The sequence below is a fragment of the Amaranthus tricolor genome, chromosome 16 (assembly GCF_026212465.1).
Source record: "Amaranthus tricolor cultivar Red isolate AtriRed21 chromosome 16, ASM2621246v1, whole genome shotgun sequence".
NCBI lineage: Eukaryota > Viridiplantae > Streptophyta > Magnoliopsida > Caryophyllales > Amaranthaceae > Amaranthus > Amaranthus tricolor.
In genome coordinates, this window is record NC_080062.1 from 9,748,214 (window position 1) to 9,764,837 (window position 16,624).

Consider the following 16,624-nt stretch of genomic DNA (forward strand, 5'->3'; position numbering starts at 1 on the left):
ATCAAGCCTTTTTATTATCATGTTACTGTTTTCATATAAATGCAACATTACAATAACATATAATAGAAATAAATTTATAACAACTTACATATAAATAATCATTTATTATTAAACTAAATCGAAACTAAAATGGGTCTTTGGTATTTATTTATAGATTAATTTTCAATTAAGGTTTATTAATTTCCTAATAATCAATTTCTTAAATGTCTATTTATTATAAATGATAAAATAAATAGTTTCATCATAAATAAATACTAAAAATGTTTTTAAAAGGACATATTGGATTTATTATAGATCCTAGCTCATTTATCCAAACTTTTAGAAAATAAAATTTTATTTCATTTAATTAATTTCTTAATAGCTTAGTTTTAGATTTAGTACATGAATAATTAATTTTTTTAAGATCAAAATCTACACAAAATATTTTAAAATAAATAACTTATTATTAAATGAGTTGGTGTATATTCTTATTCACCAAAATAAATTAATTTTAATTATTATTTTCATTTTTCTTTCTTTTCGCCTATAATAACAATTTAGATTATTAATTTATATCACAAAATTTCACAAAAATAAATTAAATGAAAAGAAAATACAGTAACACTAAAATAAATTATTTTTTTTCCAGAATTAATTATTTTTTTAACCCAATTTATGAATTCCTTATTTTATGCGTTTTTTAGCAAAAATTAATAATAATATTTATACTCAACTATAATTCACGAAATTAATACAAAATTTATATCTCATATATATATATATATATATATATATATATATATATATATATATATATATATATATATATATATATATATATATATATATATATATATATATATATATATATATATATATATATATATGTACAGAAAAATTTTAGTTTAAAAATATTAATATTTACTATTTTAATTAAAATTATTTCAAATTATGCGGTTTTTGGCAATTAAAATGAATAAATCATATAAAATAAATTACAACGAATTAATTTACCAAAATTTGCAGAAAATTAAACTTATATATTATAAACACATATAAAATTTATGTGCATAATTTTACGTAAATAAATATATGTAAGAATTTATACCTTTAATAATTTCACTATTAATTAATTTCCTTTGTTGTAGAAATTCTAGCCACAAAATTAGCTTTCTCCCCTTGAATTTCTATAATTAACACTAAAAACTATTATTAAGAATTTTTTAACGACTTTTAGGAATTTTTCTAGGGTTTTTAGAATTTTTTTAAAAAATTAGCTTATATTTGGAAATTAATTTTCTGATTTTTTTCCTACTCCTCGCTTTCTTTTACCCACGGTATACTTGGACTTAAATAGGCCAAGATTTGCAAAATTATTTATTTATATTAATTTCCTTCATGGGCAAGTAAATAAAGTGATAATTACTCCAAGATTTTTTTTCTTCTTGGTTTTATCCTTAAGATAAAACTAAGTTTGTATTTTGGCATCTAGCTTAGCTTGCCGCCAATTCCAAATTTTTATTTTTATTTTAATTTTTTTAATTTTATTATTATTAAACATAAATTAACATAGAAAATAAAAAGATTAAGTTATTGTAGGTAATTTAGCTAGACTTAATATTTAGGTAATTTATTTTAAGAGAAATAAATTATATATAAAAGAAAATCAAGAACTTAAGAACGATTGGAATAAAATTCGAAACGACATTAAAAAAAAATAATAAAACGAAACGATTATTGAATTTTTCAAAATATTTAAGATTAAGAAAAATGGTCTGTTACAATAACGCCCCTTGACCGAGGTGTTACCATGCGGGCCTTGCAAACCCCAATATGGTGGCCTCTTCACTGGTTTAGTACCCCAGTGTGTTAGTTTTTCCTCAAGGTAGGACCCGAGAGGGTCAGCTGGAGAGGGTATGAGCTCATACTTTGCCATGGGCGCCGGATGGCCGATAACGCCGTTGGCCGTGTCACTATGCCATGAAGTGGAGAGAAGATCCACTGATAAAATGTTACTCATTGATAGAAAGTTATTCATTCATAAAAAGCTTACACATTAATAGAACGTTTACTCATTGATAGAAAGTTTATTCAATGATAGAATAGTTTATGCTAGTGAAAAGTGCGCCTAAGTTAAGTTATCTTGAGGGAGTTACTAGTCCCAAAGATAGATTATGATCACAATTACTCTAAGATAGACAAGCTCTATAGGGTCATGTGTTAAGTAGTCTGTTAATGCCTTGGTGGAGTGATACTATGTGTGTTTTACCAGAGCTCATATTTTGAGAAGAGGAGTGTGAAGACTTGCATTCTAACCAAGAACACGTGGTTCGGGTTGGAAAAAGACGTAATGAAATTAAGAAGTATAGGTGGACAATAAACGGAACTATCTGTGCTTGTGTCTTGTGAAATCATCTTATGTTGTTGTATAATATAATGTTATCTAGTAGTTGGCCTTACTATATTTGATGCTAGTTACTTACATGTACATGTTTATGTTTATGTTGATTGTTGATGACTTTCTATGATTGTTCTGCTATGACACATTGGCCTTTGGTGTAATGTCGAGCAGCAGGAGGATCATAGACATGCATAGTAGGTATTGGAGTTTCTTGTGCATTGTCTTGCATTGGGGGAGAATGATTAGGGCGAAGCATAACCTGTATCATACCATTATCTTTCTATTTTGTAGCTCTTGTTTATCTTTTGTAAACTTTGGTTGTATATGTTTTGTTATGAGGCCTCGTGTCCTCCTTTGTATATTTGTATTTCCGCTGCGTAGTTTATAACTTTGTATGGTTTTAAGGAGTTAAGTTATTTTAAAACACAAGCATTGACACTGGAACCACGATCCATGCTTGGCATGTTGATTTGAGAAGCCGGCGATATAGTTTTGATAGGTCGTCGATGCCTTTACTTTATTAGATTCTAAATAACTTTTGTTTTTCTACAAAGGTGCAGAGTTTTAGGGCAGATGCTGTCGAAATTTCCACTCACCTTTTTAAAGTTAATATTTAACAGTTATCCAAATTCTTTTTGTTTTCTTTTATGTAACACCCGAATTTCCTCCCGTCTTTTACGGTTTTGATTTCGTACAAGGGGTCGAAAAGGGATGTTACAAAAATATAGTTATATATGTTGTTCAAAAGTTATTGTTAATTTTTTTTTCATAACACGGTGTTATATTCATTGTAGAGGTACGTCATGAACTATATATTGATATTTTTAGTTGGTTACATTAAAAATATATATTTTACGGGAAATTCTACATGGTAGCATCCAGTTTTCATGAAACGTCAGTGGTAGCACTTTTATAAGATTTTTCTACATGGTAGCATCCAGTTTATGCACTATCTAACTACCGTAACATTTTCCGTTAAATTCTTGTTAATTTTTGTTTAATTCATCATTTTGTAAAATTTTTCCACATGGTAGCATGCAGTTTTTTCTCTCAAACATATAGTTCATGACGTACCTCTACAATGAATATAACACCATGATATGCAAAAAAAATTAACAATAACTTTTGAACAACATAACTATATTTTTGTAGGTTATAAAACCAACTCTAAATAGGATCAAACGTGCGCGTCATTTTTTAGATTTTTCTTTTTTTTTTATTTGTTGGGCCTGGGTTTGGAGAGTCGTCTCTTATAAAGACGGTCTCTCAGGAGAGGCGCTGAAAAAAAACACCAATTCTTACTAAAGACTGTCTCTTATTGAGACATCCCATTTTGGCCCGGCCCATTTTTTAAATTTTAAAAAAATAATCAAATACAATTAATTACTCTCTCTTTCTTCCATTTTTAAAAAGTCTTTCTCCAAACAACTGTACAACTTCTATTTATGATTCTTTCAATTTCTACCTTTTTTTTCCTGACATTGATTTTCTTCCTCTTCATCTTCAAGTATACCATTTTAGGTTTCTTCTCAAATCATATTATAATGGAATATTTAATATGGGAATTCGATTGTTTTGAAAGGTATGAAAATTTAAGATTTTATTTGTTGAAAATGATCGTAATTATAAATGTACAATCTTTTGTTTTTTTTTTTTAAAAAAACCAAGCTTCATTAATGGCGGAAACAATGATGTTGAAGTAAACAACAATATCTACTGATTGGGAGAATGTAATGAAAGCAATTGCGCTTATAAATTCATAGTTTGGGGATATAACCAAATATAATTGGTATTATAACTATGAACATTTGACATAGGTTGATGTAGTTGGGAGTATGAAATTGTTTAGTGTGGGATATATCATTTTTTAGTTGGGGCTATAACATAATGTAGTTGGGAGTATAACATTGTTTTGTTAGGGTTATAACATAGTTTAATTGGGTTTATAATATTGTTTAGTTGAGATTATAACATTTTTTTAGTTGGGGTTATGACACAGTTTAGTTAGGGTTATAACAATGATTAGTTGGGGTTATAATATAGTTTAGTTGGGGTTATATGTTCAAGTTGGGGTCTTAATGCATTTTTTATTCATATGACTATCTATGATTATACAAGCAAACATGCATAGTTATAATAAAAATCACGTATAATTATATTACCAAATGTTAAGAATTAAAACTTCAAACCCTTTTAGAAAAAGTTTTGTTCAGTCAACCTAATATCAAATGTTCATAGTTATGATACCAATTATCTTTGGTTATATCCCCAAATATATGTATTTATAACCATAATTTTTTATTACCTTTCTCCAAATGGTAGACATTGTTGTCTTCTTCAACATCATTGTTTTCCACAATTGATGAAGCTTAATTTTAAAAATATCAGAACCTTACATTCGCATAATTATAATCGAATTCAAGCATTAAATCTTCCATTGTTAGATAATTTGAGGAGCAAACAATGATGGTAGAGTTGAAGCTTGTACAAGGGAGATGAAAAAAAAAATTGATTTCTTCATTTCGAGGAAGTGATAAACACGGGGAAGAGGAAGAGGAAGAGGAAGATAGACAGTTAACAATGAGATATTTCTCTTTTCTTTTTACAAGCGTGATTTTGTGAACCTATCAAGAGCCTTTTTTTTAAAATGAAATTAACCTGATACAGTTTTTTTTTTAAATGAAATTTAATGGTCTGGGCTCTTGAGAGCCGTCTCTAGGAAAGACGGTCTCTCAAGAGAATGCCTGGAAAAAAAAATGTCCTAAAGGGGTTTTTATAACCTTTTGGTTTAAAGTCCATATTTTACCAACTTAACGAACATTACTTATATACTAATTTTTTTTTCTCAAAATTTAAGTGATGTCAGTTGACATCGTTGACCCTCCATTAGATCTGCCCATGTCTATATGAAGTTCATATACCAAATACAGCCATTGTGTTTATTTACTTTAACAATTAATGTAAAATTATTTGTATAATTAATTAATTATTTATTTTTATATTATTTTTTTAGTATAATAAAATTGCACATTTTAATTGTTTAAATTTGAATTTGTATTCTTACTTAATAAAATAGTTATATACATATTTGGTTATTATTTAATCACATTCATAACTGAAACCCTTATATGCGATTAGCAATATTGGTTAAAAATGTATTATAAATCTATTATAACAAAACCCTTTGAATATCGTGCATAGCACTAGTAAATACCTAATTTTTATTTAAAAAAAAACTTAATTGATTAATCCGAATCAAAACACAAAACGATCAAACCGCAACGAAGCAATAAAACTTGGTCTTATTAAAAGAAATAAAAACTACTTTTCATTAAAAAAAATACTCCAAGTATTAGAACTTATAAAATATCATTTAATCAAGTCAAATATATATAACATAATAAATATTATTATTTATTAAATATTTTTTTATTGACTAGTAAATAGTCACTCGTAAAGGTCAAGCGGTCAACTGAGCCACATTGGAGAATATGTTTTCGTTGTTGTTACTTTAAGGTGTGTCCTCTCCCTCCCTTTGATTCCTAGCGTTTCGTTAACTTAACAATGATTTAATCTGAACTGTAAATCAAATTAGATCCAACTATAACTTAATAGTGATTTAGCGATTTATATTTGAGATCGGTAATTTCTTTTATCTAAACAAATAGTAGATTGTATCTTTAAATAATTGATCATATGACAAATTTAGATGATAAATTTTCTTTTCTAAAAAACATATTTGTAAAAAATATAATTAATGATTGATTATAATATATGATTCAAAATAGCTTTCATTTCAAAAAAAATGATCTAAAAAACTTCAAATAAACTTACTCATTGGCATCAAAACTGGAAAGTTAGTTGAATGATTAATTTTTCGTCCGTTCTTTTTTTATCTTTCCATTTAAAATATAGGAAGATATCAAGATAAACAATAATAATATACAATAGATAATATGAAAGTTGGATAAAATAATATAAAAATTAAAAATTCTATTGTTTAAAGTGCAAGTATAGTAATATCATTAAATTTCATTGGGTGTATATAAAGTAAATACATTGAGAATTAAAAAGTAAATTAATTTTTATAGATTAGAGTGTAAGTGTAATAATTTCCTTGAATTCTATAGGTTACTAAAATAGAATGATTCTAACTGAGAAGAACATTTTAAATTTTCAAATGGAGAATATAAGAACAAAAGATAACAGATGGAGTACAATAAAATTAATTAATAATTAGTTTTCGTTTCAAAGATATAGAAGTATTTGTTTTTGAAAAACCAAAAAATCACAAATCGGATCAAAGTAATAAAACAATACCCAAAATAAAAATATTACAAAATTTTAATGAATTAAAATGAAAAGCGTGATAATTTCGTATAATCAAAAGGGAGTAACATTTGGGTTCCATGAACAAGAGATCACTTGATCCACAGTCACTCTACATGCTCAAAAATCACATTATTATTAACTGAAACCTGCACTAATATTAAGACAGGCCCCCTACGAAGCCGTGATCATTAAATTTGGGTACAGATGAGGAAGCAAAACTAGAAGAAAACTGATATGCTTAAGCATCATCAAGAGCCAAAACACCAGGGAGTGGTTTTCCTTCCAAAAGCTCCAAACTGGCCCCACCTCCCGTAGAAATGTGGCTCATCTTGTCGGCAAGACCAACCTTCTCCACCGCAGCAACTGAGTCGCCTCCTCCTATGATTGTCGTCACACCCTTTCCACTAAGCTCCGCCAACTTTCTAGCTATGGCCTGCAAATCCCGAAACCCATTTATGATTTATAAACAATTTTCAAACACAAGTAGGGTGATCAATGGACCGAATTTGGATAAGGGCCCTTTGAACAAACTAGCCGGTCTCCTGAGAGACCGTCTCTTTGATAGACATCTTTCTCCACTAAAGCTTAATTAAACTAAAATATGATAATGGGTTGACCTAATTAGGAATAGTCTCTCAAAGAGACCATCTCTCACAAGAATTTGTGTAAACCTAATATGCGCTTTAAATGGCACGAGCTTTGAAATCCTAACCTAGCCCGGCCCAACCCGACCCGTTTTCCTTACTAAAAACTATTTTAATCCTCATTTTATCAATTTATAATAATTAAATTGAAAAATATTAATCCCTATTGACAATTGTCATTTATAATATTTAAATTATCCATTAATTATGCTATTTATAGAGACCCGTTTCCGGTCCTTATTGAGCCCTTTTATAGCCCGCTTCATTTTAATTATAGCAGAGCTCGCTTTCGGCCCAGCCCTTACAAAGCCCTTCTAAAAATGGGCCAGAAACGGGCTCAAAATGGGGGTTCGGCCCATTGAACACCCCTAAACACAAGGCCAACTATATTGCCGCAAATTGGTTATTGTTTATAAAGTAAATTACATGTATAGAACACTTAAATAGATCAATGATCATTCAAAGCTGAGCACAGAAGGTTGCAATTATGTTTTGATCGTTTACCTCGGTTCCTACAGCAAATTTGTCGAATTCAAATACACCCATGGGTCCGTTCCATATAATGGTTTGGGTTTTATCCAAAGCTTCGTTGAAAGTCCTGATGGAATCGGGTCCAATGTCCAACCCCATCCAACCGTCAGGGATAGCAGAGGCTGGTACAACCTAAAACAGTAAAATCATGGGATCATATTCATCATCATAAAAGCAATACGAAGCTTTGCGCAAAATCAGGTCTGATTTGAGGGGGAATCACATCTATAACTAATTATCCAACAAGTCAACAAACCTCGCTATCAGCATCGGCAGCGAACTTATTAGCGATTACAACGTCAGTAGGGAGTAGCAAAGATACTCCTTTAGCTTTTGCCTTCTCTATGAGGGTATTAGCAAGTTCGAGCTTGTCTTCCTCCACAAGAGATGATCCAACTTTGTGTCCTTGAGCTTTATAAAAAGTAAATATCATTCCTCCTCCGAGTAGAAGATAGTCCACCTTAGCTAACAGTGACTCGATCACACCAATCTTTGTTGATACCTTGGAACCACCAACAATAGCAGCAAAAGGTTTCTTGGGGTTTGCCACAGCTCCCACTAGATAGTCGAGCTCCTACAGAATGAAAACAAAAGGATCTAAAAATCAACTAAACCCAGTCACTCATAGAGATTGAAGATCCTACGATGAAAAGATCAAGGAACAAACAATCAGAAACAATTCCAGAAGGTAAGAGCAAGACTATTATCTAAACTTAGCTGTCATAAGCCAAAAAATTTAGTGTCATCTACCTAACAGACAAATGTTTGACCAAAAGTTCAAGTGCTAGCGAAACTACCACCGTCACTTGCAAACTGAATGCTTCCTGCACAAATGAACAACTTTCCAATTTTTGAAAAATTGACGCCAAATTTGAAGCACACAATATTCAGGAACAGAACTGTCTCCTAGAGAAAATAGAGAGGTTCATTTCCTTAATCACAAGTTAGAAAATAGAAATGAGTGAAGGGGGGATTTGACTATTTTCCCTTTTCAGATCTCAAATGATATATCATTAACATATCATTAAAAATAAAAGTAAAGCGGAAAAGATCTGACATTTAATAGATGGAATGAACAGCATTGACAACGCAAACAAATTTGAAAGTCGACTTTTGTAGTTGTTGGGCTTTACGGCATGCACTTTTTAGTTTCAAAGCCATAAAGATGACTGATAAGCCATGAAAGTCCAAACTATCCATTATAGAGAACTCCGTTTGCCACTTTCACCCAAAATAAAAACGAAACGGGAAAAATACCTTTTGCATCAAGAAGCCAGCAACAGAGGGTTTCAAGTACTTAGCGACACCCTCAGTGGAAGCATGAGCTCTGTGGGCAGTACCGAATGCATCATTCACATAAACATCAGCTAGAGCAGCCAATTTCTTAGCAAATTCAGGATCATTCTTCTCCTCTTCTTTATAGAACCTCACATTCTGAAGGAGCAGAACACCTCCTTCAGGCAACTCAGCTACCAATTTCTCAACTTCTTCACCAATGGAATCATTTGCCATTTTAACCTATCATATATATTGCCATACTAACACATGTTGACCAAAAGATATGGCTTTCAATAACATATTTTTCAAAGTTAAAGATCAAAAGAAATTCAGACCTCGATTCCAAGAAGCTCAGAAAGCCTTGGAATAAGAGGCTTCAAGCTGTACTTAGGTGTGACACCTTTGGGACGTCCCTGAAAACAAAAACACAAAGAAATAAGCAAGATATCATCATTACAAGTATAGAAAAACACTATAAATATGGAAAACACTAGTTCACATGCACAAATACGTTCTATAGAAGAAAAGCAGACTACAGAGCAATGGATGTTATTAAGTACTATTATTTATTTTAACAATTTAAAAATGACACATAGAAACAAAACATGGTACTACTACATACAAGTCCAATTTAACTGGACCAATTACATTTGGTATTTTCTAAGTTTCATTTTATTCCAAACTAGAAATTCTCAAGGCAACTGATCCATAATACAGGCTTTATGCAAAGGGTATAATCCTGGATGCCTATCTTCATTTCCTACATCAGTCTGTTCTTTCCAAAAATTGCAAACACTTTACATTGTCTCCAATCTCCTTGTAAATTAGAAGTCATTTCTCCCACTCTAATCAAACACAAAAAGCGGTTCCCTCTATTACAAATAAGAAAAATTACAAATCCCTCTATCCCACTCATTTTGGTACATTTCCACTAAAAAGCTCTATTGAAAAGAAAATGTAATACGAGTGGAACAGAGTAGTATCTCCGAGAACTCTTTCTAGAACATAATGATCATAACACTACACATCGCATTTTCTAGAAGAACTTAGCACCAAATTGACCAAAAACTATCCCACATATTGGTCAATTTGGTGCTAAGTTCTTCTAGAAAATGCGATGTGTAGTGTTATGATCATTATGTTCTAGAAAGAGTTCTCGGAGATACTACTCTGTTCCACTCGTAAGCATAACACGAAATCATTAATAAAAACTCCCTTCTATTCTAATCAAATTTCCAATTTTGTTTAGCTCCATACACCAATCACTCTTATATGTATTTTATTCCCAATCTACAAATTACATAATAGTCAAGTCACAAGTGACTAAGTGAGAACTTATTTGATTCGTCTCAAAGTAAATTTTATCAATATTTACTTTTTATGATTTTTAATTAAGCACATTTAGAGATATTAAGGATACAAATACTGCATCAGCAAGTGTGTAAAACCAAATGGGACATTTGATTACAATAGGAGGGAGTAATTAAAAGCTACTATGACTATTGCTAACATATCAATGACAAAGGAACCATCATCAAGAGAGTCCAAAATCAAAACCCATACTGAATGCGCCATCAAAAGAGCCCAAAATCAATACCCATATTGAAATACAGTACAGCATAAAATATTTTTACTGTATTTTACTAAACATAAGTAACAAAAACAAGAATCTGAGGAATAGAGCAACATGCATAGCCAACCCCTTGAAGAAACAAAAAGCTTTACAATGCCCCTCACTAGAGGAATCTTAGCCCTTAGAACATGAACCTGGTCATTTTGAATAATATCCTATTAATATTGGTTGTGTAACATAAACATCGAAGAATAGTAGCCAAAGCTAAATGTTCGACGCACCCTATTCAGGTATTCTATTGTCCCAAATTCACCTCGGCCTCATGTAAGACAATACTCGGATGGCAGATAAGCATTTAACTAAGAACCCATGTAACAGAAAACCTTATACTCTTATGATATATAATCACTCCTATTGTTTGAAAAAACTACTTCCAATTCAGATCTGAGAGAAACCATTTCAGATCAAAATACAATTAACAGAAAGGAACCCAGCCAGATGCAAAAAAAAAACAATAAAAAATGGAAAGAGCAAAAGGAAATTATTGTATTTACCAGATGACTGCAGAGAATGACTTTAGCTCCATAACCAGTCAAGTAACTAATGGTGGGAACAGCAGCACGAATCCTGGTATCATCAGTGATATTTAAATCATCATCAAGAGGAACATTAAGATCTACTCTGACAAATACTCTTTTTCCTTTCAAATCAGCTTCCTTCAATGTAGATACACTCTTCTTCGTCGCCATTCGAGCCTAACAAATCGAATCTATTCAAATTTCAACAAACAGTATTTAATTAGCAAATCAAATATTTTCAATAATTAACTTTTGTGATTGTTATTCTAATATTGTGAATTTAGAAGAGGAGAAACGAAAGAGATTTGATTGAATCTTTGGAAAGAAACTTACAATAAGACGAAAAATTTGTGACAGATGAAAGCAGCGAGAATAATGGTCGAAGATTCGTAAAGGAAAGGAAGCGGGTTAAAAAGAGAGTGGCCGAAGGATAAGGAGGTAATCATACAATTAAGCAAACCAATTATAAAATTGTACATCGTATCCTTATAAAGATTTGCCACATAAAATAATTAAATTGTTTAATTGTTATATTTGCTAGCTAAATATCATATAATTAGCTAAAATGATTTCTATATAAAAATTGGCCACATGAAATAATCAAAATGGTTAATTGTTATATTTATTAAATTAAGTAGGAAAATTTACCCTGAATAATCCAACCTATTCACGATTTTCCTACAATAATCCCAACTATCGATTAACCATGAATAATCCGAACTTAGGAGGGTCTTTGCCTTGGGTACACCCGGGTGACCTGCTACCTATTGTAGCAAGTCATTTTGAATATAAAAAAAAGATAAATATTTTAAAAAATGGAAAATTTACCCAGAATAATCCAACCTATTTACGATTTTCCTAAAATAATCCCAACTATTGACTAAATGCCAGAAAATTACCTATTGCACCGGTAAAAATAAGAGCAACAACAGCACAGGTTAAGTGAGTCAATAGTTGGGATTATTCATGGTTAATCGATAGTTGGGATTATTGTAGGAAAATCGTGAATAGGTTGGATTATTTTGGGTAAATTTTCCAATTAAGTAAAGTAAAGTTAATTTTGTTCTAAGAAAAATTATAAGAAACTACCTACTCTATAGATTTATTTGCAAAAAACTAACTTATGTGTTTTTTTTTTTGCAAAAAACTACCTAATGTGATATATTTCTCGATTACCACTTAACAAAAAATGTTAATTGACCGTTAAGTTTGAGGGTTTGATCAATTTGAAAGGTTAAGTTGTCTATGTGGCAGTATCTCATTGGTCCTCGTATTTTTAAATAAGTATTTTTTTTGACCAAATTTTCGAAATAGTTACCCCATAAGAGTAATCGCGACGTCCGTTTTTTGAAAAAAATATCATTATGATGGGTAAAAACGACATTAAATTACGTATCGGAAAAAATAGACGAATAAGTACTTGTTTCGATGAGATTTTCAAAAGAGTTAAGCCATAAGGGAAATCGCCACGTCCTTGTTTGAAGAAATATCATTATGATTGATAAAAACGACGTTAAACATCTTTTCGATTTACGTATGAGGAAATAGGCAAATAAGTACTTGTTTCGACCGAATTTTCGAAATAGTTATCCCATAAGCGTATTCATGACGTCCCTTTTTTGAAAAAAATATCATTATGATGGGTTTAAAACGACGTTAAATATCTTTTTGGTTTACGTATCGGAAAATAGGCGAATACATACTTGTTTCGACCGGATTTTCGAAAGAGTTATCCCATAAGAATAATCGGCGACGTATGTGTTATAATGGGTAAAAATGACGTCAACTATCTTTTATTTTTATTTTGTTAGTTTATGTGTTTTAATTTTTAATAATTTAAAAATACGAAAACCAATGAGATACTGCTACATAGACAACTTAACCTCTCAAATTGGTCAAACCCTCAAACTTAACGGTCAAATAACGTTTTCCGTTAAGTGGTAGTCATTTACAGATAAATATATCACATTAGGTAGTTTTTTTTTCGAAAAAACACATATGGTAGTTTTTTGTAAAAAATAGACCTATAGATTAAGTAGTTTTTTATAATTTTTTCTTTATTCTATTATATGACATACATTATTATAAAACTAATAGAAAAGTAAAAATACTCAAAAACACTCATTTCCTATTTGCAAATAATTCAAAGATAGGGGTAGTAAAGGAAAAGAAAAAAATATGTCTATCATAAAATTATTATAATATAATTATATTTTTTAAAATAACATTATTATTATTATTATTATTATTATTATTATTATTATTATTATTATTATTATTATTATCATTATTATTATTATTACTATTATTATTATTATTATTATTATTATTATTATTTATTATTATTATTATTATTATTATTATTATTATTATTATTATTATTATTATTATTATTAAGAAGAAGAAGAAGAAATCACCTAGAATAATCCAATTTTTCATGATTTTCCTGCAATAATCCTACCTATTGATTAACTACGAATAATCTCAACTTTAAGGAGTATTTGCCAAAAGCAAACTTGGGTAACCCGATTACCTGTTATAGTATGTAATTCACCAAAAAAGTATGAAATTAATATAAAATTAGAGAAAAATTTTGAAAATTTACATTAAAAAATCTGAATGATAAAAACAAATTAGAATTTTTTTTCAACATTTATCTTTTTTAAAAAATAAAACTTATTATAACAAGTCATCAGACTACTGTGTTTACTTTAGTAAAATACCTCCAAAATGGTTAATCAATGAGAATTATTATAAGAAAAACATGAAAAAATTGAATTATTTTAGGTAATTTTTCCTAATAATAATAATAATAATAATAATAATAATAATAATAATAATAATAATAATAATAATAATAATAAAGCTTGAATTCGATTGTGGTTCTTTTTTTTAATTAAGTTTTATCAATGGTGGAAACAGTACAGTGATGTTGAAGAAGACAACAATATCTATTGTTTGGAGAAGGTAATAAAAACAATTGTGGTTCTTCTAAAAAAATTAAGTTTCATCAATGATGGAAAATAGTGATGTTGAAAAAGACAACAATCCCTAATTTTTGGAGAAGGGTAATAAAAACAACTGTGGTTATAAACTCATATATTTGGGGATATAACCAAATATAATTGATATTATAACTGTGAACGTTTGACATAGGTTGATATAACATCAAATTTTGTAGTAACATAATATATTTAGGTTATAACATAATATATTTGAGGTTATAATATAATATATTTGAGATTATAACATAATATATTTGGGTTATAACAATATATATATAGGGTTATAACAACATATATTTGGGGTTATAACATAATATATTTGGGGTTATAACATAATATTTTCGTAGTTTTAACAACGCATATTTGGGGTTATAACATAATATATTTTGTGTTACAACAACATATATTTGAGGTTATATCATAATATATTTGGTGTTAAAATAACATATATTTGGGGTTATACATCCAACTACTTTGGTTATACATTTCTAATAATTTTTCGGACATATAACAAGTTTTTATACATTGCTCAAGAGGAATGCGTGTTTAGAAAGTTCAGTTATTTTATTTTTTTTTAAATTTATAAATTGGGCCAGCCCAAACTTGAGACATCTTTGTAGAGACGGTCTCAAGTAAGAATTTGTGTTACTAATAAATGTTTTCAACAATATTACTGTAAAACCCCGACCCGTTGGTGAGAAATTAATAAAATTTGCAGTTTGTGTATATGTTCTTGTCAACACTATAATAAACAAATTGCAAATTTATTAGATAATCATATGTATAAAAAATGTGTAACTAAGGGACATAAAAAAAACCCCAAATATATTATGTTATAACCACAAATATATTATGTTATAACCACAAATATATTATGTTATAATCCTGAATATATTAAGATATAACTCCAAATGTATTAAATTGTAACTCCAAACATATTATGTTATACCCTCAATTGCTTTTATTATACCTTTCTGAACAAGTAGTCATTGTTGTGTTCTTCAATATTACTACCTTTTCACCATTGATGAAGCTTAATTTTTTTTAAAAAAAATCAGAACAACTATTGCTTTTATTACCTTCCTCCAAATAGTAGACATTGTTATTTTCTTCAACATCACTATTTCCACCATTGATGAAGCTTAATTTAAAAAAAAAAAAAAAAGAGGATTGTAATTTCAATTAATATATAAAACAATTAACCCCAAAAAAATGAAAATGAAAGTTTGAGAACGAAAATGGTGAAAGCTTTAAAAACAAAAATAGTGAAGATGAAGTATAAATACATACCTTTGATGGTCTTGCAAATGTTGAAGAAGATGGAGATTAAGAACCACTTGAGAGAGGACCATGAGCGGTTTATATCAGGAAAGAATAAAATGAAAAATGAAAATGGAAGTTGAAAAGTTAAGAGGAGCGTGTCTTTAGAAAGTTTACTGCTTTTATTTTTTTTTTAATTTAAAAATAGAGCCAGCCCAAACTTGAGACGTTTCTTATAGAGACGATCTCAAGTAACAATTTGTGTTACTAATAAATGTTTTCAACAATATTATTGTAACACCTCGGGCCCTCTGTAACAACCCGAGATTTTTTGACGTCATTAATTAAAATTTTAATAACTTTTGGGGATTTTATTATTATATTTAATTAATTTAGAAGTATTTTTAATAAATTCCTTTCATATACGATCTTAAATGTTAACATATATCTAAATTAAAAATACAATTACGATCTCTAAAATAAAGAGATTTGAATCAAAATTATTATTTTATTAAAATGTGTGAGCACGAAAATGTGAGTTTCTTAGCTGGGCCTCGCAAGAAGATGTATATAAATAAGTAAATAAACAAAATAAAAAGGATGGGCTAGTTTTTCCCCAAGGTAAGACCCGAGAGGGTCAGCTGGAGGGGGTATGAACTCATACTTTGCCATGGGCGCCAGATGGCCAATAACGCCCTTGGCCGTGTCACTATGCCATGAAGTGGAGAGAAGATCCACTGATAGAATGTTACTCATTGATAGAAAGTTATTCATTCATTGAAAGTTTACACATTAATAGAACGTTTACTCATTGATAGAAAGTTTATTCAATGATAGAGTAGTTTATGCTAGTGAGAAGTGCGCCTAAGTTAAGTTATCTTGAGGGAGTTACTAGTCCCAAAGATAGATTATGATCACACTTACTCTAAGATAGACAAGCTCTATAGGGTCATGTGTTAAGTAGTCTGTTAATGCCTTGGTGGAGTGATACTATGTGTGTTTTACCAGAGTTTATATTTTGAGAAGAGGAGTGTGAAGACCTG

General features: G+C 29.5%; 1 protein-coding gene across 1 annotated transcript; it reads right to left on the minus strand.

The window, feature by feature from the left end:
• Positions 1 to 6,605: 6,605 nt before the first annotated feature.
• LOC130802901 (phosphoglycerate kinase 3, cytosolic-like) lies at positions 6,606 to 11,777 on the minus strand. The gene is made up of 7 exons (XM_057667012.1): positions 11,650 to 11,777; positions 11,293 to 11,507; positions 9,501 to 9,578; positions 9,145 to 9,405; positions 8,144 to 8,461; positions 7,861 to 8,019; positions 6,606 to 7,145 (listed from the first exon to the last, which is right to left on the minus strand). The coding sequence occupies exons 2-7, from the start codon at positions 11,485 to 11,487 to the stop codon at positions 6,951 to 6,953; spliced, it is 1,206 nt and encodes a 401-aa protein (XP_057522995.1). The 5' UTR covers positions 11,488 to 11,507; positions 11,650 to 11,777; the 3' UTR covers positions 6,606 to 6,950.
• Positions 11,778 to 16,624: the final 4,847 nt, after the last annotated feature.